The sequence below is a fragment of the Mustela putorius genome, unplaced genomic scaffold (assembly GCF_011764305.1).
Source record: "Mustela putorius furo isolate JIRA1106 unplaced genomic scaffold, ASM1176430v1.1 tig00003901_pilon_pilon_pilon, whole genome shotgun sequence".
NCBI lineage: Eukaryota > Metazoa > Chordata > Mammalia > Carnivora > Mustelidae > Mustela > Mustela putorius.
Window position 1 is genome coordinate 14,764,538 of NW_025422049.1, and position 23,852 is coordinate 14,788,389.

The 23,852-nt window shown below is 36.7% G+C and overlaps 1 protein-coding gene across 1 annotated transcript in view; it reads right to left on the reverse strand.

Moving 5' to 3' along the window:
- ALG13 (ALG13 UDP-N-acetylglucosaminyltransferase subunit) overlaps positions 1-23,852 on the reverse strand; it is a 66,644-nt gene that overhangs the window by 9,955 nt on the left and 32,837 nt on the right. The window contains 15 exon segments of the mRNA XM_004769084.3: positions 1,412-1,579; positions 8,673-8,838; positions 10,056-10,127; positions 13,340-13,420; positions 13,745-13,800; positions 13,903-13,935; positions 16,173-16,293; positions 16,636-16,792; positions 17,117-17,230; positions 17,660-17,906; positions 18,550-18,677; positions 19,701-19,801; positions 20,156-20,220; positions 21,587-21,695; positions 22,692-22,767. Of these exon segments, the coding sequence (XP_004769141.1) occupies positions 1,412-1,579; positions 8,673-8,838; positions 10,056-10,127; positions 13,340-13,420; positions 13,745-13,800; positions 13,903-13,935; positions 16,173-16,293; positions 16,636-16,792; positions 17,117-17,230; positions 17,660-17,906; positions 18,550-18,677; positions 19,701-19,801; positions 20,156-20,220; positions 21,587-21,695; positions 22,692-22,767 (1,694 nt within the window).

Here is a 23,852-nt window from a genome sequence, read left to right on the forward strand (position 1 = left end):
AGATGGATGGAAGGAAAGACAGGCAGATCTGTGATAAAGCTAGTACAGTTAATGGACAGAATCTAAGTGGTGAATACATGAATATTCATATTGAAATTCAAGTTTCATGTATAGTATATTTGAGCATTTTCTTTTCTTTTTTTTTTTTTATAAAATAATTTATTTATTTATTTGAGAGAGAGAGAGAGAGAGACAGGTAGTGAGAGAGCACGACGAGCACAGAAGAGAGGGAGAAGCAGGCTCCCCACTTAGCTGGAAACCTGACATGGGGCTCCATCCTAGGACCCCAGGATCATGACCTGAGCCAAAAGCAGATGTTTAACCTACTGAACCACCCAGGTGCCCCTGGTTTTTTCAAAATGAAATGCTGGGAAATGCAAAATCACCATTATGTCCTCACAGAGTAGATCCTGGGCTGGGATAGGTAAGTGAGAGAAGAGTGAAGGGATTAGGGTTTAGATACTGGGTAAATCAAGCGGAAATGAAGCAGTATTAACAAAATAGAAAGCCAAGGAGTCAGTGTTTTGCCCGGCCTGGAAAGAAGAAAGGGAGATAAAAGATGAGGAATTTCATTAAAGACAGAGTTTGAAATGAAAGAAAAAAAGCCAAGTGAAAATGTCTACAAAGTAGCTAGGGGTAAGTACTAATTTCAGAGGCCAGGACCAGATAGATTTATGAATCATGTATATAAAGATGATAATGAAGTTGTAAGGTAGAGAAAAAGAACAGCATGGAATTAAAGATTTTGGTTACTATGCAGGAGTTAAAAAGTAAAAATAGAGAAGCAGCTAGAAAAATCAGAGAATTTTACAGCAAAGAAGTATAAACAAGCTACAAACAACTTTGAACTACAATTCTCTTGAAAGAGACTGCCAAACTGAGGAGTAACAAAGAACTTTCAATGGAAAGCTACTTCTTAGTTTAATTAAAATATACCACGATTAAAATCTGAAGCAAATCAGACCCCCAATTCCTCAAAAAAAAAAAAAAAAAACAACAACAACAAAAAAAACAACACAAAACTTCTCAAACTTCAAAATTCACTTGGAATCCTAAATATCAAAGGCTATAACAATTTCATACACTTATGGTAGGAATTTAAGAAATGGAGAAATTTTGGTATCAATTCCTGCTTTTCAAAAAAAAAAGAAGTAGTTGAGAACAAAGAGAAAATGTTCCAGACAGACCAGTAGCTATCCAAAAAAACATCCACTTCTTGACTATGGAGAAGTTTTTATCAGCTTTCAGTTCCTTCTTTTTTTTAGTCATTTACCTGGCATTATGCTCTCAGGTCAATATCCATTTGGACCCTACCCCTAGTAGACAATGAGAAAGAGATATGCTCTAAAAAAAAAAAAAAAACAAAACTTCAGACTAAATAACCCTCACACAAGTCTCAGAATCTCCTTACCTTGAGGCAGATCACTGCCACTTGGATCACAGGAATAAGGTGGAGGTGGTGGTGGTAAGTTTGAAGCCTCTCCCACCTCAAGAGGAGGAGGTGGAGGTGGAGGTGGTAAAGAACCAGCAGCAGCAGGAATAGGAGCAGAAAGGTATGGATAAGATGGTGAAGCAATCACTAAAAAAAAAAAAAAAAAGAAAACAACAAAGTAGCAAATGCACAACTGTAACACCTTATAAGCAGTAGTTCATCTTCTACTTTTGTGTCCCCAAATGGTCAAACAATTCTAATTCTTATGGTTTGACTTAAAAATGTGGAAGGTGAATTGCCTACGTTCTTAGACATGCCAGTTGAAACTGGGAGCTCATTACAGATTATTTTGAGTTAAAGTAATTACTTGAAATTAAAAGGAAAAAACTGGAAGTTGCACTTTTTTTAAAGTCTTGATGGTCAAAACATCAGCTAACAAGCACATAAATGAAATACCATTAAAGTAAAATTTTTACTTAGCTTAACACAAAGTTAAGGATGTTTTCAGCCATCTGCCATCCTTAGTCAAATCACAATATGTAGAAGCTAATAAGACTAAGTTACACAGATCACAGATTTAAGTAATCCTTGAAGGTTTCTACTTCATAGTATCACTGGAATATTGGGCATTCTAAACCATGACAGTTCCAATTCTAAGGACACACAGAATCTAACACAGGCTAGATGAAATATCTTGTCCCTTTGACTTTCTATACCTGTGACTATAGCAAAAACAATATTCATTCAGGAGTTTCAATTTTTGACGTAAGAAATTCAAATATAATTATGTTTAAATATGAATACATTCTTCCTCTATGAAGATAAAGGAAATGAAACCGTTCCAACATAGTAAAAATAAGTATCTCCTATACACATACCAGATAAATTTGTTAGATTTGATGATACAACCATTCAATTCAATCATTTTAGCCAACTTAGACATTTAAGTACTGAATTTATTGTGTTACCTGCACTATAATTTTAACCCTGAGAAGTAGAGAAACCTTAGTCTCATTGTTCAATAAAGATTTAAGTTCAGAGTTTTAGAACACTTAAGTTTAGTACAGGAACAGCGTACATAAGCTGAATTTGTTATTCTGATAATTTAGCAAGGAGAATTTAAGGTCAAGTATTAGAAATAATCCTTGTTTTTATTCACCAACATAAATACTTACAATATACTTACTATAGCCTTTATACAGTTACAGGCTAACAGTGATAGTGGATGTCTTAGGGTGATTTAAAACTTGGATAAACAACTCTACACCTTGTCCAGTCTCAGAAATGGGCACCAAAAAATGATTCTTACTGTATCTAAATTAAACAGCAAAATTTTAAAACATGCTCAACTGTTTTTGGAGTTTTGTCATGTATGTAGAAATCTCCACTTTCACAGATTTAGAAGAGGCATTTAATTTTTAGAATTTATCTCTAAGTATTCAGAAGGCTTTATAAATTTGTTTTCTATGAAGTAATGGCTTTTTCAACAAAGCTCCACTTATATTCCTTTTAAACTAGAATTCAAATCACACCATTTAAAAAAAATAAAAAACCAACTACTAGACATGGATAGCTAAGTAAGTTCTCATGGGCCTGAGAGAATCCAGAGCAGAAGAAATTTGGAGATTATTTTATCTGAACTCATCTTCCCTGAAAATGAATATTATAGTACATCCCCAAAGAAAAAGCTTTTATAATTTCCAAATATTCTAGACATACATGAGCATCTCATTTATAAACTTAACAGGGCTCTATGGGTTTAACAGAATTTAAGGGGTAGCTCCAAAACAATACAAACTTTCCTAAAATATTAATGGAAACAAACGTAGTACATTCAAAATGCTTATTTCCCGTTTACGAAGCTACAGTCTGTTTCAAGACGTTTCAGAAGAGCATATGAATATACAAAGTAAGGTGTGACTTCTCTACAGATCAAAGGGCTGGGTGGGGACTTAGGTGCAGTGAGGTGCAAAATTCAAGGGGCCACCAAAATAAAACCTCCAAAAAATCCATTTTGAGTAAAATATCAAAGTTCTAAATGAAGACAGGATCCAAGCCTGCACTTGCATGATCCAAAGAGTTCCTCACTCAACTCACCCTAAGTCTGGCCCACAGACCCTGTCTTTATTTAAAATTTTGATCCTTTGTTCACCATGGAATTTTTTGGAGGGGATTACTCTTGGTTTTTAAAAAATTACATTAGAGGCACCTGGTTAAGCATCCAACTCTTTTTAAGATTTTATTTATTTATTTCAGAAAGAGAGAGCTTGCACACACATGCAGGGGGAGGAGCAGAGGGAGATGCAGACTCCCTGCTTAGCAGGGAGCCCACTATGAGGCTCAGTGCCAGGACTTCAGGATCATGACTTGAGCCAAAGGCAGACAGTGGACAGAGCCACCCAGGCAACCCAAGCATCCAACTCTTGATATCCCTCAGGTGATCTCAGGGTTGTGAGATCGAGCCCCTCATTGGGCTCTGTGTTGGGCATGGAGACTGCTCAAAATTTTCTTTCTCCTTCTCCCTCTGTCCCCCTACTCCCTGACCTGGCTCCTATGTATATACATGTTCTAAAAAAAAAAAATAAAGTACATTAAAGTTTTATTTACCTTGATTACTGTGGTTTTTTGGCACTCTTAAATTTTCACTAGTCTTGACCCTGACAAAAGCCTTGGGAACAGTTACCAAAGCTCAGTTAACAGTATTTAATGCCTATGAGGAGATTCATATTAAAGGCAATCATCACATCTAATCATCTGGCAGGTAAGTGACTTCATAATGGAGGATGGGTTGGGGCTGCCAGAGAGACACATGAATAACACAATGGGAAACATGAGCTGTTTCATCTAGAGGAGTGAAAGGAATGTTAAAGACCGATTAACTAGCAGCCATGACCTAGTAGAGTTACAGCTGAGGTTGATAAGCGACTCAAAGAACAAGAAGTAAAATACATTTTTAGAAGTATCTACACAGAACACAACCTGGCATTTAAATGGTAAGCTTTCAAGGACTACATAAATGAGGTACTCCAATGCTTGATTCACCTGTCATTTCTTCTTATGCTCAGTAGTCTCCAAAGCAGACATGTAATACTTTTCCTTGCAATTAGCACAAAGTAGTAAAACCAGGGTCTACAATAACACTTTCAGTGCAAACTTTCTATGCTCATTAATGAACATATATTGAATGTTTTTATTCCAGGAACTAGGCTAAGAACTTAATTTTTAAATTATAAGTGAATCAGATACAGAGAGCAAATCACAACAAATTGTTTTAAGGTGGACACTATCCAGGCCAAGAAATAAAACTCTGCCAGTCACTCCAGAAAACATGTTTGTGTCCTATCCCAATTACAACCCTCCTTCCCACCGTAATTTAACCATTACCCTGACTTTCACAGTAATCACTCATTTGGGGTTTTAAGAGTTTTGACCTCCAGATGTGCATCCCTAGGTAGCTTTTAAAAGTTGACGTCTTGAATCTCTTTTACTATTGGTCTTTTCTCCATCTCTGTCATCTCCTTTCAGTTTTTCTTTTGAAAAATGTGGGCCTTTTGACCTATTGATTTTTCCACAGTCTTTAATTTTCCTGATGATATAGTCACGGTGTTTCAGTATGTTCTTCTGTTATTTCCTGCAAATAGGCAGCTAGATCCAGGAGACTGATCAGACTCAGGACTGATTTAACACATCTATAGATAATGTTTCTGCAATCTTCAGCTAACTGCTATTTAATACCTATTCAGTAAGGACTGCAAAATAATTATCTTCACTGATTAGAACACTAATATACAGAAACTTCCCTTCATCTATTTGGTTACCCAGTGGTACAGTTCATATAAGGTAGGCAGGACAAAGGCTTTATTCTTTCACTTTATTTTCCAGTTAGGATAATGAACTGGCTTATTTCTCCTAAGGTGACCAATTTTTTTTAATTTTTATAAACATATTTTTATCCCCAGGGGTATAGGTCTGTGAATCACCAGGTTTACACACTTCACAGCACTCACCAAAGCACATACCCTCCCCAATGTCCATAACCCCACTCCCCTTCTCCCAATCCCCCTCCCCCCAGCAACCCTCAGTTTGTTTTGTGAGATTAAGAGTCACTTATGGTTTGTCTCCCTCCCAATCCCATCTTGTTTCAAATATCATTAAGAACTTTTAAATCCAATGTATTTGATATGTTCCAGTCTGCTGTAATTATCATTGTTGAGACTCAAACTGCTCTATCTTTGGCCAATGGGAACCTCTTCAAGATGGCTCCTGAGTTCTTTTGACATGGCTCCAGGAGTCTAATAGCTTCTTCACTCTCTGGTATGAGAAAATGATATAGGCTCATCTTGAACATTTCCTGCCCAGACCTGGAATCAGCAGCCATTTCTCCACAAAGCTGCTTGGTTTTAAAATGAGAAATGTATTTCAAGACCACAAAATGAGTGCTAAGAATATTCATTGTTTCTAGGTCTTTTCAGTGGACAGAGCTGGGAAACATACACATATATTTAAAGATAAAACACCGGAAGTTATACTGATACTTCCAATTCAAATTTGAGACCATAAAAGCTTTTCTTTAGCCTTATTATATCCATATTACCTTTCTTCCATAGTTAGACTCCTGGTTTGCAAGGGCACAAGGAGATAAAATTAAGAATATCCCATACTCATTTGTTTTAGGCGACATTACACAGTCTCAGAATAACAATCTGATTATCTAGATAAAAGAATCTCATGTAATTACTGAAATGATTAAAAAAATTCTTGGCACATGGTCTCTCAACTCTATTTCAAAGAATAGCCATACAATATCTACATTGTCCAAATGTAAGGTTATTGCTATTATACAGTGTATTCTCCACCTCTTAACCCTCATTGTCTTAACTCTTAAGGTAATTATACATTTAAAACTTACCATTAGGTCTTATGTTGATGTCTTTGTCTTGGTAATCTAAAAATCAACTAATTCTCTGGTACACTGATGTCCATCTAATACAACTTCCCGTGATAGAAGAAATATTCCATATCTGTGCTGTCCAAGACACTAGCCACTGGCCACATGTGGCTTTAAGCACCTAGCATGTGGCTGGTGCAAGTGAGCAACTGAAGATTTTATTTAACTGTAATTAATTAAAACTTAAATTGTCACATGTGGCTAGTGATTACCTTATTTGACAGCACAGTTTTAGTAGATTCTTCAGGAAGGGCTCAGGCAAGTAATATTCTCTGAATTCTTACTGCCTTTTAGGCTTGAAAATCACTTTTGGTTGGATATAAAATCTTTTACACATTCCGTATTTTAAATGTTATTTCATTTTCTTCTAGCATGAAGCACTGTTGTCAAAGTTTGATGATTATCATTTTATTTGTTTTATACTCCATACGTTCTTTTATCTAGATAATCAAAGGACCTTCTTTTTCTTTGAAGTCTGATCATTTTACTAGAATTATCTTGGTGTTGGCTGTTCTGGGTCAATATACTCAGGTATTCAGATTGTTGTTCCAATATATAGTTTTATTTTAAAGTTTTTCAATTGCAGGAAAAGTTTTCTGAATTATAGTTTTCAATATTTGTTCTTTTTCCTTACTTTGGTTTTCTTCTTCAGAGACTTCTATGAATGTTTGATCTCCTTTGCCTAACTTTAACAAGTCACTTTTGAATCTTTATCTTCCTTTTCTTCGTTTTAGATTCCCCCTCCTTCTTACATCTTTCTTTTAAAGCATTATCTGTTGTGTATATTTGGTCACATTCTTTATAGTTTAGTCTTAGTACCTGAAATCACTTTCTGCCATTTTTAATGCTTTTCTGAGTTCTGTCACTTCATTTGAGTTTTTCTAATTCTGACTTGTTATTCTTTTTAAGATTTTTAATTCCAATTATTCGTTTTATATTATTTATATCTTTAGCTCATTCTGAAATAGTTATTAGTTTGTTTCACTGGCATATTTCTGACATGCTTTTATGGTCTATAGGGGTATTATTCTTTTTTTGTTCTTAAAATATCTTTGTATAGGGTTTCATTTTAGTGCTTTTCCTTTGTTACGTGAAATTATTTTTCATGAACTTTAGAATGAGGTAGATACAGGGTAATTTTGTTTTTGTGTAGCATTCAAAAACATGGCTGCTTTCTGGGATTCCATGGTTCTATTCTCCTCTGCTTTGGTCTGGACAGATCCTTTTTCCCAATTCCAGTCAATTCTGATTCCACTCCCGGCAGTTTCTCTATCCTATCAGGGAGCCCTGGCAGGTCACTTTTGAGGGTTCTTAGGGGCTGGATTGCTCTAAGCCCTTCAAGTCCCTTTACCATGTCCCCCAAACACTCACCTAGTACTGGCGAGGTCAAATCCCCTCCCAGTCTTAGCTGCTCCTTCCAAACTGGCCACCCCACTTTCCAGTGAATTCTTACTAGCTTTTGGGGTTCTTCTGTTGTCAGGCCCTTCAGACAACCTCCCCGATGCTTCCATCTTCTTGCTCCCACACAGACCCTGATAGCATGCAGGTCTTGTGACTGGTGATTTGTCCCTCCCTGCTTAAGTTTTGGAGTTTGTGGGGACACCTTGTCACCTAGTTTATTGTAAATGTTGCCCATAGGTTTTGGATTTGCTATTTCCATTTTTATTTGAGGACTCAGATTAAATAGCTATGCTGTTGTTGCCATCAGCTTTCCAGAATTCTGAGAATTCTAAATTATGTTAATTCACTGGAATTTCATGACCACTTCATAAATTGGTACTACCAGTAACCCCAAGCTCATAAGTGAGAAAGGCTCAGTAACTTGTCCAAAATTACAGAGGTAGTGAGTTGTAAAACCAAAATTCTAACCTAAGTTTCTTAAATTCTAGAGCCATATTCTTTCTTACAACATTCATGGGAAAATGATGTACATGGCAATGTATTTCACAGCAAACTTTTCAGGAATTACTTCCGTGAAGCATGAAACACCTCAACTTTAATCCCTGTATAATAAACTTAACTCAGTTTAACTAGTAAAGTCCTCTAAATTTTCAGTAGGGTAGCAAAACAATAGCTACAAAATCATCTCAAAGCCAAATTTGCAAGAAAAAAATTAGAAACCCTGGCTCTTAAATCTCATGGATTCCTTAAATACAGAACATAATTTATTAAGTAGGTTAAAACAAATTTAATACTACAAATTAAAGTAACCCTATCTAATCACTAGAATTGTTGCATGTGCATGTTCATGAACAGGAGTTTTCCCAAACTAAGCAACCACTAATAACCTACCTGGCCTGCCCTGCATAGGTGGAGAAACAAATAGAGGCTGCATAACATTCTGTGAGGAAACTGAAGTGGTACTACTAGCTTGATTAGCCACTGCACAGTTAGGTAAAACTGAAGCTGGAACATTATTGGCACAGGAAGCTGCAACTGCTGAAGAATTTACCATCACCTGTAAGTGCAGAAGAAAAATTTAGGGAAGTTTAGTTATTTCTCAAACACTGTTTCTTATCTGAACCTAAGTTTCAAGATACAGTATTTAGATAACTACAACACTGAGAAATCAATCTTTATGTAAAACCTATATAAGGTTATTTCCTTCAAAGACTACAATTAACTTCAAGATCTTAATTTTTAAATGTATTTTTCTGAAAAAATAACACATTAATATGATTCAAAGATCAATTATAAAACTGTATACAATGAAATGTTTCCTTCCAATCCATATCTCTTCCTTCTGCCTAGTTCCTCTCCCCTCTCCCCAAACAGGTAACCTCTGGATTTCCTACATATTATCCAGAGATTTGTATGTTTGTTTCTACAGGTGTATACATTTCCCCACACTAACACACACTTTTTTTTTTAACAGAAAAGATGCTTTGCTTTTTTATGTGTAAACTTCACGGGACTGCAATTTGTTTTTCACATGAGGCCATAGCACCCAATACAGCACCGGGCACAGAGAGATGTTCACTACATAGTAACAGACACTTATTGAACATGCTCTTCTCAATGCAATCTCCATTTTCTTACCACCCACTGCTGTGTGGCTGCTACCCATTCCAGTCCTCAGAAACTGCATTCAGTCACCAGTGGTCTTCATGGCAACAATTCCCAAAACTCTCTTGCTAGTCCTTTTGGTACTTGACCTCTTGGTAGCAACTGACACTTGACTACCCCTTGAAACATGCTCTTCCGAGGTTCCCACAGTATTATATTCTCCTACTTTTCCTCTCTCCTTAACTATTCCTTCTCTAACCCTTTGCTAAAATTTGGTGATCTACAGGATCTGTTCTGGATGCCCTTCTCAATCTCCTCCTTTCCCAGGATTATCTTATTCACTTCCATGGTTTCAGCAACTTTTCTGACACTAGCTCCCTATTCTTTACATTTCAGTTTCAGTAAATGAAAGAGACTTGACCAGTAATTTATTTTATTTCACTCGTTACATAAGAGGTTCAGAACAGAAGGACTATCAGTAATCAAACACCAGCACACAGACCAGTGTCTGGAACACAGTAGATAATCAATTTGTTGAATTTTACTAATCACTGTGCCAGGCACCACAAAGCACAATAATACTTAAATATGATGAAGGACAAGGACAATAAAAAGAAAAAAAAAAGTCAGTCCCCCCATTTGATTGCTTGGTAACACTATTAAGATTACCTTCTGGGGGTAGCTGTATGAGGTAACTGTGTCCTGAGGAGACATAGAACATGGTCTTCTGTCCTGAAGAGACTTTAATGAATATAGAAGTACAGTTAAATAAAGATAAATCAAGAAACGTGCTTTGTTTCAACATCTTCTAGAATTAAGTGAAAAGTGATCTGTCCTGAAAGTACTCAGATTTGGAAGCAACTACTGAGATAATGTTCCAAAAGGTATCACCCCAGTGCCTGATTTAGGTGACTGTGCTATTTCCCATCCACAGAGAACCTGATCATATCCAATTCTAGTCCAATGTAGATACTAAAATCAAGTGGAGGATATAATTTGAACACTTTTTCAGTGGCCTTTCTTGCCTTAAAAGCTTCAAAATCAGTAGGACCAACAACAGTTTTACTAACTAAACAAAAGCATTCCATCTAAAAATGTAGCTTGGGACAAGGGTGAATATCTGGTTATTCAGATATATCCTATCTAAACAGGATGGAGTATAATCTGAACACTATGCCCTTCTGGCTCAAGGTCTTTGTGAAAGTAAAAATGATTTTAAAAGGCGCAGTTATAGGGCACCTCAACCCCCTCAGTGGGTTGAGCCTCTGCCTTCGGCTTGGGTCGTGATCTCAGGGTCCTGGGATAGAGCCCCACATCGGGCTCTCTGCTCAGCGGGGAGCCTGCTTCCCCCTCTCTCTCTGCCTACTTGTGATCTCTTTTTCTCTGTCAAATAAATAATTTTTTTTTAATTAAAGAAAAAACTTATTTAAAGGGTCAATTATTCTTGACAAATTGTCATGACAACAAAAACAAAACACCTAGCAGCAGAAATTGGTTTAACAATGATAAGAGCACAGAGGGAATCAAGGGAAGTGATCACAGAAAACAAGAGGAATCATATGGATGATGAACCCAACTTACCATGGATTGCACTTTTCTAAAGTCAGTTTTCAAGTACAACCAAAGCACCTGCTAAAAAGTAAACTTTGGCTTTGATTCAGAGGGCCCAATGTGAATGCTGAACAATTCTACAGAAAGATTTAGTTGAGAGTTGGGCAGAGAAATGAACAGCAATAAATATTTGCGGGTTTTTTTTTAGGAGGCTCTGTGCCTAGACATTTATAAGTCCTGCATGGTCCTTTCCCCACAGCATGCTGTGAAGAAAAAATTACTTAGAAACTTGCTATAGACTTGGTGACTAGGGAGTGGGGAGTGGAGCACATCCTGAAGAGATTGGAAGCTAGTTAGGATGTATGATAAAGTTAAGTTCAAAACAAAAAGGAACATGTGACAAATGAAATTAAAGGGATAGAAAGAAATTAAGTATCAAAAAAAGAAAGAAGGAATTAAATATCTATTCTTGTCATCCTTAATGGTGAGATTTTTACTTTTTTTTTCCACTGGGGTAGCTATTTAAGAAGCATACGACATGAGAATACTAATGGCACAGTGAGAAGAAAAACTATTCTTCTAGAAGGGGTTAGGAAAGGGAAGGAGAAATAAGGGGAAGAGAGTAATGTATCATAGTTTTCATTCCTAAGATGTACTGCCCAAACAGTGAAAACGAAAATTTAGTATGTAAGATTAAGATTAACATAATTAGAGAACAGAGGATTGTTATTCAAGCTTTTACAAATATTCCAGTTCTCCTGGGTACATGGTAACTTGTTCTTCCTGGCCCCAACTAAAGTTAGGTGTGGGCATATGACTTACTTGGTCACTATGAGCAGAAATATTAAAAGCCAGTGTTCAATCACCCTATCTCTGTTCCTGAAAAGTGACTGAAAGTACACATGTCCATCGGCCTGGATGCCCCGAGTAACTATGATGAATAAAAACCTGCTACCAACCTACATCAGACACAGAACATGAGCAAGAACAACTGTCCTGTGTTAAGCAGCTAAGGTTGGGGGGACGGGTGTTACTGCAGCATAACAGCTTGACTGGAACAGTAATTTGGTAATTAGAAGTGGAATGCTACTCTAACAAAAACCTAACTTGAAAAGGAGATAATGATTTGTGTTTCTTAGGGAAGGTTTGGAAAACAATGTTAATTTTGTGTTTTGATTACTGTTGGCAGAGTTTAGCAACATTTTTTAAGACAAGATGTGTGTAGAAAAGGAGTTTGTAGGCAAGAACGAAAGGGAATAGAGAATCCGTGAAATATAGGGACTTACAAGGTTGAAGACACAGCTGCTTCAACCAAAGCTGTAAAATATAAAATGAGTAAGTACTTTGAACAATGAAGAGCAGTTAAAACTTGGCTTTGAAGCAAAAACCAAGTTGTTAAAATCTGACTGCATGAAGATATTTCAAAGCAAAACTCCAACTAAGAATGCAACACCCACTGAATCCTTCCAACTGGAAAAAATGGCTCATGGAAAAGCCTCCACCAAAAGTATGGCTCCTCCATCCCTGATAAGCTCAAGGTACTTGCAATCAAATAGAGACACAGGGATAAGAAGGCAAATTATAGCAAATCTAAGTAGTTTATCTATAAAGAAAAAATTGTCAGTATGGCTACTGGCATATGAAACTAAGAGGAATCATACAGAGAAGCAGAATAAATTAATCACGCAGCCAAAGAAACTATGAGCAGAACTAAAACTATCCAAGTGAGATAAAATGACCCCTGGGCTCCCAATTTTCTCCAAGTAAGAAGCAGGCTGAGAAAGCTGCTCAGCTGCCAAGAAGGATTTTTCCCCAATGCCTGCTTCAAATATGACCAAGGAAAGAAGGGATTGCAGCAACCAACAGCCCCAGAAAACAATGAATCAGAGAGCCCCTCCAGAGAACAATCCCCATGCCTAGGCTGGGGGCCCCCACAGTGGCTGTCCATGATGTCAGGATTGCTACGGCCATTAACTTTTTCTCCCATTCCCCCACCCCTTTCTGAATGGGAATTTTTACTGCCATTTTTCAGTCCCTGCTCCACGATTATAAACTGGGTATCTAGTGGTTAAACAACTCTGTGTCTTTGGTTTTAGTGAGCCACATCTGGACCCAATGCACAGAGTACTACACATTTCCCAGAAACTTTGGCCTTTAAGTTTAATTACACTGAATGAGATTTTTGGATTGTCTCCCTTGAGGTGGAAGCAAGTATTTTGCTTGTGGGAGGGAGTCTGAGTTCAATGTCATGGTCCTTAGTGCTGTTAAAATATTTCCAACTTTTTGACTTTCAGGCAACAGAAGTTAGATACTTCAGTGGAACATACTCTGGCTAATGAAAAAGAAAGTGACAGGTGTTATCTCCAGGTGGAAGCTCTAAGAGCCAGGGCGCCATTCACTACCTTTTGGTTCCTCCCTTGGCAACCATGAATGGAGCTTCTATCAGCCTGAGTCCCTGAGCAGAGCCCTCCTGTAGACCTCCACTGGACACAAAGCATAACCAAGAAACAAACTTTTGTTATATGAAGCAATGACTTATGGCCCATCCTTACCAAAATATCATAATAAAATCCTCTTAAAAATCATCGCTGCCAATGTCTGAATTTCCTCTTCTATCAACACATTAGGAGTATCATTAAATAGATTAATTTCAGGGTCTTAATTTATTCATCTACAAAATGGGAACGAAGCCCTAACTACCTCATAAATTATTCTAATTTAAATACATTTATATATATCATTCTTAGAACAGTGCCCTAGTACACAGTAGGAGATAGAAGTGCTTGCCATTTTTATTAAATACCTACCAAGTTTGCTGTAGATTCAGTTGTGCTATAAACACCTGAAGTTTCATAGTCTGGTTCTAGGGAATATAGCCAAAGTGAAGTAAAAAATGAGCATTATTTTATAATTTAAAATTGTATAAACAATGATGAATGTCATATTATATCTAGATCTCACTGACCTGAAGGATAAATATATTCTTCATGATATCTCCCTATAAAAAAAAGACAGAAGAAGTGTTTATGTAGGGCTTTTTAGCTCAGCAGAGCCAGATGGCCAGCACTTGCTTTTTCTCAAGTTTTATGGATATATATTCAGAACTAAAATGTATACGTCCTTGAAACAAGTGATCTGAACTTTCATACTAGTGATTAACAGATATTGAAGCCAGATACTGACTGTGAACAGGACAAATTTCTCCTCTGAAAATTCCCTCAGCTCTTAAGAGTTCAGGCAGAAGTGAAAAACCAGCTGTATCCATTTTTTCCAGTCAAGCAGTAGAGTATGGTGATTAAATTCACAGGTTCTGGAGTTACGGATGTCTACATTTGAATCCTGATTAATTTACACCACTTTAAGTGGGTTATTTATCTTTGTGCCTCAATTTCTGCCCTATAAATTAGGGATAATAATACCAAGATCATTGGGGGGGGTGAAAAGAACAAAGTATGGTGCTTGATATTTAGTAAATGGTGTCTATAAAGTAATTGAGTATAACCCATACTATGCTTAGGTGGACATTAAAGGAGTATATCCTGCCTCATCCATTTCTCAGCCTGTTTTAAGTAAATAACATTTTAAAATTGGTATGTTCTCAGGAGAGCTCAGTGGTCTAAAGTATTTTTATCTAATACTACTATACCATTGAAATGTAGAGAAAGTTAATCATCAACTGGACAGCTTTCCACCAAATAAACCCCACAGGTCAAAACTGGATTTGATTCTTACACATGTCACTTATCAAACACATACATGCAACCACTTCAGACAGCAGGATTTAAGGTGAGAACAAAGATTTGGTTACTTTGAATACGGCACTACAGGTGAGCAGTACATCTGAAGGTACCCACCAAGCTAAAGGGAAAAGACAAAAGGGTCATGCTGAGTAAAAGAGCAGAAAATACACATCCTTGAGCACATGCATGCACATGCATGGGGACAAAGTCTTCACAGATCTTTCTTGTGCTGGATGTTTTGTCTTCAGTAAATTCCTAGAAATATCTATTTTCTTCTACATATGTAAAAAGAAAAACATCACAAGAAAATAAAGAACCTGATTGTTACATCAAGCCAGTGAGACTGCCTCATACCTCCTTAATCTACCCAATTCCTCCAGAACTGCTTCAGTAGAACTGTCACTCATACATCATTTTACAGTAAAATGGTAAAAATAAGCACACCCCATGGTAAGGGGCAGTACAGCAATTGTTAAGGACATACACACAGGCAAACCAAATTCAAAATTGATCTCTGCCAATCACAAAGGACCATATATTGCATGATTCCACTTAAATGAAATGTCTACAATAGGCAAATCCATTAAGGTAGAAAACAGACTTGTGGTTGCCTAGGGCTGGGGGGAGGGATGGAGAGTGGCTACTACTGAGTACAGAGTTGCCTTTTGGGGTGATAAAAATGTTCTAAAATTGATTGTGGTGAGAGTCATGCAACTCTGACTATATTAAAATCACTGTACAGTACCCTTTTTAAACAGGTTAATTATACCATTATGTGGATTATATCTAAACAAAGCTGTTACAAAAAAGTTAAATCTCTGCCACTTACCAAAGGGTATGACTTTGACCATGTCATTTGCCCTTTGAGCCTCAATTTCCTCATATATGAACAAGGATTCCTCATATATAATTTCCTCATATATAAACAAAGACTCCTTAGAAGGATGCAAAATATTAAAATTATAATATAGTTATTTAGTCCAGTGGATGACCAATAGGATACAATAAAGAGTAACGTCCTAAGTCTTCTTTGGACATCTTTCTTGGGTAGACTTCTTTGGACAATGAAATTATCTTATAGCAGTCTCATAAAATAGCAGCTAGTCACGGAAAAGTCCAAAATAGTTCCATAAACAAATGGTCCTCACCATAACACAAGTAGTGTCTTCCTAATAAGGAATAGGTATTTTCCATACTAAAATCTCAACAAATCAAAACTCACTAGAAGACCTATGCAGAGAGCAGGAAGTAAGCTGTGACAATGTGGTGGCCTATAGAAATAGAAGTCTGTCCTGAGAAACTTCAAACATCTTGAAGAAATATCTTCAAACACCTAGAAAGCTCTGAAACAAGAACTGATAACTCATTCAAAATGAGCTACCAGAACACTATGAGACCCCCTCAAACCAAAACTTTAAATCTTACTTCACAGCCCTGATGTACTAATTCCACAAGAATCATCTTTTAAAGAAACATTTAACTGTAACTGACTCACCACTGTCAGTCTGGCCACTGCCCTCCTCTGAATTCAAAGTCTGTTTGCTGGAGCTATGTCCTCGCCTTGCAACACAGTATCTTGAAGCAGCAGGAACCATTGTAGTGGGCCCTCCATGATTCTGTACCAAACATACACACATATACATGCAGTTCAGGGGAAAAAAGCTAAAATATATCTTAATGTACTTTAGAATCAAGAAATGTGAGAAAATGATGAACAGAAAATATTAGTTCATACTATGTAAGGCAAGATTATTGGTCCACCTCTACCCGTTTTCTCTAGAAATAGCTTTAAAAAAGTTCTCCTCTTCCATCGTTAAAAGCTCCTAAGATAAAAATTCATGTCTTCCAGAAGTGCTTGATTTGGTGGTTTGTCAAAAAGCTAAAATTTATTCACACTGTCTTTACTTTAAAGAAAAAGAGAAAGCCAACAGCTTTTGAATAGAATTTTACCTACTTACAGGTAAAGGTGGATAAGCAGTTTCATCCCCTTCTTCAACTTCATAAAAGGTAATGGTTTCTTCCAAGCCCCTGGGCATCTGTCCACTCTCTGGGGCAAAGCTATACTGGCACTCCTTATTCATACAATGCATCTGGCGGTGACTACGTCGGAAGGAACTTAAGTATCAAGTAGTTCAGAGAAAAGGAGAAAAATAATAAAATTTGGTGGTAACTTACTTGTAATTTCTAAGTAACAGTTCAAACATCTCAATGTTAACACTTTTTTTCAAAAGATTATATTTATTTATTGATTGATTGATGCAGGGCTTGATCCCAAGACCCTGAGATCATGACCTGAGCCAAAGGCAGAGGCTTAACCCATGGAGCCACCCAGGTGCCCCAATGCTGACACCTTTAAAAAACTTAATCCATGTATTTGTTGTTCAGCAGTAAAGCCAAATTCACCCATTTTATGATTTTCAACACTTAAAATTCACTTACCGAGATCTGTAAGAGAAGTTATCATAGCTCTGGCAACATCTTTTACCTGGGCCAGGGTAAAAACCAACTTTAGGGCCCTCCATGTTATGCCTGTTTATAAAGCGAGATGAATCCCTAAGAATGAAGGGAAAGGAAAACAAAACTCTTTATTCACTAGTGCTTACGTCGTCAATTCTTACACTTAAATAGAATTAACACACCTTTCTAGAAATGTCCTAATAGAAAGAGCTATGCTCTCCTCACTACTGGCATTAGGCCTATCCATTATGTATGGATACAGAACCATATACATGGCACTCAACTTGATAGCCCTAGCATGTCTGCATGTCTCCAACCATTCCATATTTCCTTAGACAGTGAGAATACAAATCTCCCAATAAATTCATTTGATAAAAATTTAAGTATACATTAGTTCCATACTCTATGCAGACATTACAAAAGGGAGCTAACCTGCTAAGATATTTCTAAATTGTACTGTAATTCTCTCTAGGAATTATTCACAAACAGAGATGTACATTATCTTGAAAGTCAGTTAAGCCTTACCTGGGCATCCCATATCCCCGACCTTGTCTCTGAGACGCATGCTGAGGATGAAAATGTTCATTAGACATAATACTGCCAGCTGTCTGTGGGTAGTGCATTGGAGGGTCATGCCCATAATGCATACTGTGCTGAAGCCTGGGTGGGAGGAGGGTGTCTCCCCTGCTGTAAGCCATTGTCATATAAACCTCTTTTCCTCTAACTTTTTTGAACATCTTCTTCCGTTGTTTCATGTCCATCTCTGACACAGCTTCCAGAGAAACAAAGAAGTAGCCAAATAAGCTTCATAACCAAAGCAAAAGATCCAGTCCTCCCCTCCCCCAAATGCCCAGATCTTTTTTTTTTTTTAAGAGAACAAACCAAATTTCTGTATTCTTTAAGGATGTACTACTAGATCTTCCACTTGGAAGGGCAAAACCAGCAGGTAATTTCCATATCAACGGACATCTCAGCACTATCTTTAATACATTAATACATTAGTTATTTTCCAAAAAATTATGCCTAATGATGTCACTGGTTGCTTCGGTGAGGTGTATTCCTAGTTTTTGGAGAAATCTTTTCGCTTGCAGTTTTAGAGTCTAAAATCCAACCCCCCTCACCTTGAGGCACCTTTGGCAATGTCTAGAGACATTTCTGGTTGTGGCAACTGCGGGAAGGATGCTACTGGCAATTAGTGAATAGAGGCCAGGGATGCTAATCAACCTACAATGCACAAAATGCACAGGACAGCTCCCCACAACAAAGTTACTATCCATCCCAAAATGTCAGTAATGCCTAAGTTGAGAAACTCTAACTGAGAACAAGATTTATCTATGTTGTCTTTTTTTTTTCTTTTTGAAGATATAATGTAAGTACAAGAAGAAGGATATAATAAAAACCTCCAGCATACAAACCCATTTCTGGGACATAGCCCCCGGAAACTTTCTGGTAACCTCTTCCTTTCCGACTGGGCATAGCATTCCAGGCAGGAACAGGCGTGACTTGAGTAACTGGTTTTAAGTTAGCCAGCGGAACCATGTGCCTTTAAGTTAAAGATACCACCATAAAGCCACTGCAGCGCAGACTTAATTCTCACTGGATATACATACCCTCACCCATCCCGCTTCATTTTCAAGTGTACTCTACTTAAACTTGTTGACACTAGCTATTCAAGAAAACTTAAGAGTAGTTTTAACAATTTCAAAGCCACTTGTAGCACATACCATGTTCCAGAGAAAATACTGTGACAGACTAGTCTACAAATATTTATTGCCTTTCCTTAGAAGAGGATTATATTTTCCTACCCCATTGACTTCAGGCTCAGCTATGTAATGCACTTTGGCCAATGAAACATAAGCAGATGCTTTAAGAACCAGCAAATGGTTAGTCATGTTCATTTCTTCCCTATGATCATGGAAAACTGTCTAGATAAAGCCTTTGTTGGCCTGGGTCTCCCCTTTGTTTATGCACTATGAAATACTAGAGGAGCAAAAACGAACTTTATTATTTTAAGCAACTGAGATTGTTTTTGGTTATAAGGGCAGCATAACAAAGTTTAATGGTTCTTCAAGTGGACCAACAGCATCAGTATCACCTCAAAACTTGTCAGAAGTTCAAATTCTAATTCTTAGGCCCTACCACAGACATACTGAAATCAGAAACTCTGGGGATAGAACTCATCAATCTGTTTTAACAAGCTCTCCATATAATTCTGGGGGATGTTAAAGTTTGAGAATGACTAGATTAGTTTATCTTGGTATAGGCAGAGGCTCAGTTAGCATGCTAGCTTTCCAATTAGTATGAACAGTTTTATACGAGAATTCTATTCTATTTAATATCTCTAGTAAGTTGGCTAGGGCCTAGGGATTTGAAAACTTTTCATGTATGGGTGTACTGAGATTTCATACTTCAGCATGTGCTTTTAATATTTGAGGTAAGTCATCTTAAGCTGGTACCAAATGTAACTGGATTTCTTACTAGCATCCTGGTAATTCTTAATTTAATACTACAAAAAGGCATCAAGAGCCAAAGATTTTAGTAATTTAACAAACTATTGTATTCTTACTTTTCTGCCAATTCCTCAATGAAGACTGTTACAGAATTATTCTCATTTCCAACTTCCTGAATATGAGCATTGTAGTATCTTCCACCTGATTCCAAGCGAACCTAAAAGAAGGTAGGAGACAGTAAAAATACATCTCATCTTGAATCTATTGGCAGATATGTCTTTTACCAAACAAAAATACAACTTCTCCCCAAAAGGAATTCAGTATCTACTTATTAAAGTGGTTGATAATCAACACTGCCACCCAGTCTGATTTAAGAGGTGGCACATACTAGAAGATTTTTACATCTTTTTTTTTAAAGACCCTTACATCTTCTCACAGAGGTAATTAAAATTTAAAACAAACATTAAAAATTTTTTTAGCATTATGTAAATGAGCTTTATTAAACTTATATTAATGACTAAAACCACAACCTTAGAAAACAAATTACTGAGTTTTTAAAAGACAAACTAACCTGACACTTGTCTCCCAGATAGTAATGTCTCCCAGCATACTCCATGTAATCAGACTTTTGAAGTTCTATTAAAAGAAAATGAAGATTAAAGCTCATCCGAACTGATTCTTTTCCCACTTTACATCATTTAGTTTTCTAATTTACTTTTACCAGTGTTTTTGAAAATGCCACTACTATAACGTAAAATTGGGGTCAGGGGGGGTTCCTAAAGGGTCATTCTCTTACACTTGATAAGGACATTTCTGTAGTCAATTTAAGGAGACCTACCCAAAATAGTTTTCTGCTATAAAACACAGATAGAAACTGAGAGGCTATAATCTTAGTTGGTCAAGCACCAGTAAGATACAATTTGAAGTAACACACCTCAATTAAAAAGAAAAAAGAAAAAAAACACTACACAGCTACTTCAAAGCAGACTGTTATTTTTAACAACTTATTGTGTTCCACAGGGTCTTAACCTCATTATAGATTGTTAGATTGTTAACTATATCTAAGTTCACCAAGGTTCAAGAAGTTGAGTATGAAAAATTAAAGGCTATCTTGAAAAGAGAGCTTTAAGGGCTAATTTCATCAACTTCTCTTAGAAGGAGGTAACAATTACCTATTTCAAAAGTTGGCAAACTTTCTCTGTAAGGAGCAAGACAGTAAGTATTTCAACCTTTGTGGGCCATATGGACCCTGTCACAACTACTCAACTGCGCCATATATCTATTTATGAACAGTAAATTTGAATTTCATATAATTTTCACATGTCACAATACACTGTTCTACATTTTTTCTGCCATTTAAAAATATAAAACCATTTTTAGCTCACAGGCTCATACAAAAACAGATAACAGGCTAGCTTTAGTCTGGGGGCCATAGTTTGCAGACACCTGACCTATTCATTTATCAATGAGGAGAGTCTTAACATTTTAAATTTAAGATAAGATTATTTGCAGTTACAAGTTTCAGGTACTCTTAAAGTTATCTAAAAGTTATTTCCACATAGTCTTTACAAAACTGAAAGTCATGGATCAACATCAGATTCTGAAAGATCGCTTCCCACTTCTAAACCTATTTCTTTCCTTTTTTAGATTTAAAATCATGAGGATATATGGGGTGCCTAGGTGGCTCAGTTAAGCGGCTGCCTTTGGATCAGGTCATGATTTCAGGGTCCTGAGATCCAACCCGGAATATGGCTCCCCTCCCTGCTCAGCAGGGAGCCTGCTTCTCTGTCTCCCTCTGCCCCTGCCCCCCACCCCGCTCATGTTCTCTCTCTCAAATAAAATCTGTTAAAAAAATAAAATAATGTATCAAGTAAGCTAAAAAGTACCAGGCAACTTTTTTTAAATAATAGTACATTAAGAACATCTCATCAGAAGCAATATACAAAATTATTCCCCTGGATCTGTCAGGATTCAAAAAAGTACACTGTCGGTATTTCATTACCTTTTCTGCTGTCCAACCAAACATCAAATTCTACATTACGATAGATTTCTGGATCCAGGGCTTTGAGCACCTTATAGGGAAAGAGCATCTTTGATGGGCCTTCTGGAGACTAAAACAAAAATAATCATGCTACAGATTCACCATCCTTAGCTTTAATGTTTCTTCTACGAAAAAAGAAAGTTCTTTTTTGAACTACATACATATGCCTCCTTTTTTATTAAAAAACTAAGTGCCGTTAAGTTTTATCGTGTATCTTAAAAATCAAGAGATTAAAGAAGCAATACGCAAATAATCTAAAAGGTTTTAGATGGAGGAAGGGAAATATTGCCTAAAGCAGCCAGCAACTCAGGATACAGCTCATATAAATCAGTGCAACACAGACCAATTAAAGATTAAATCAGGCTATTCAATAAATCTCATCTTGATATATACAATACAGAGCTGCAAGTGTTTCTATATCTTAAAATCATCTGCAAAAATCTGAAATTTTCCTTTCATTTTGGTCAGAATCTACTACAACTTCCAAAGAAAATTACCTTGTTCTTCTGCTTTCCTAGAATTTCACCATTCCAATACTGTTACTCTTCCCAAATTACCAGCAACTGAGGCATACATAAAAAGTACTGTAATAGTATTTATTTAGCAAGCCTCAACCTAAAGGTCTGCTTGATTTTAGGCCTATGAAGATAGTAAACATTTTTCTTGTTTTTCTAAACAGGATTATTACTTATTTTCTTTGAATAGAATAGGACAAGCATATTCTTTAATGGCAAATAGAAACCTTAGCATCAGAAGACTGATTACAAACTAAGTATCTACTGGATTTGTAACTTTATTTGACTTTAACTTGAAAAACAGAAGTTTCTGAAAATTCTAAAGTGTTCAGAGTTTGCCTGCAAATAATCTATACAATTCCATTAAGAATAAAAATACAGAGAACATTAAGCACCTGTTTTACATTTTCGAATTAAAACTTCCACAAAGGCAAACCTGAACTCCTCCCTCACACCATACAACTAGAATGGACCACCTGACCTTAATTTGTTTAAGTTATGATGCTACAAGCCAAGACTATGATAATTCTTTGCCCTAGAAAATCTCAAACCTTTGCTTCTTCTGTTCCTTGATTGTACCCCTCTGGGATATTTTCAGCATTGCAGCAGGCACCCAGCTCTTCAGTCCTAATTGAAAAGATTTATTAAAAAAGAGCTTTATATAAATGCAGTAGTTAAATTTTAAGTCTAATGACTACATCACCACCTAGTGGTCAAGTGGCTCAGGTCTAAAAATGGGCAAATACTTTTTTACCCCAACAGTTACATTTATGCTTCCTTTTTCTAAGTATGTGCTACAATATACTTAGCAGATTATCTCCTATATTTCATACCTCCATCTCTTAAGATGGTCCTTATGATTCTTACCTCCTGGAGTGCACATCAATGTATGATTCCCCTAACTCAACTTTGCTTCTAACCAATAGATAGGCTATATGTTATTATAGAGCCTAATAATGTAGTGCCTGCACTGCTGGCCTCTCTCTTGCTGACTATAAAGCAGCAAACTATCATGTTCACTAAGCCCATGTGGCAAGGAGCTGAGGGTTAGTTACCTCTGGCTGACAGCCACATAAAAAAAAAATAATAATAAATTCTCAGTCCTATAGCTGCAAAGAACTAAATGCTGCCAAGAACTATGTGAGCAGAAAAATGGATCCTTCTTCAGTCAAAACTCAAAATACGAACTCAATCCTGGCCAATAACTTCACTGAAGTTCTGTTGATATCCTAAGCAGAAGACCCAATTAAACTATGTCCAGATTCCTAACCCATACAATTTTGAGATAAGTGTGTTAAATTGCAAAATCTATGGTAACACAGTTACGCAGCAATTCAGTAACTAATACATCTCACCTTTTTACTACTATAGTTTCCATAAAGCCTAAGGTCCTTAGGACAAGTCATCAGTAAAAAATGAAGCAACTTCTACCCCTGCATTCCCAAGTAAGTTTTAAAAACCTCTCCTCTACCAAAAAAAGTACAAGCCACAAACATCCAAGGAATAAAATTGCAAGCAAGACCAAAAAAGACAAGGTGACACCTGACTGGCCCCAAGCCTATCTGAATTTCCTAGACAGAAGTAGGAATCAAGAAGAAATATAAGACAACACCTATTTTATTATCTCTAACACAAAATTTTTGACCAAATCTGTTAACAGCAATTTCCTCAGAGGCCACAAACTACCTTCCTAGTGAGTACCAAAGGCAGAC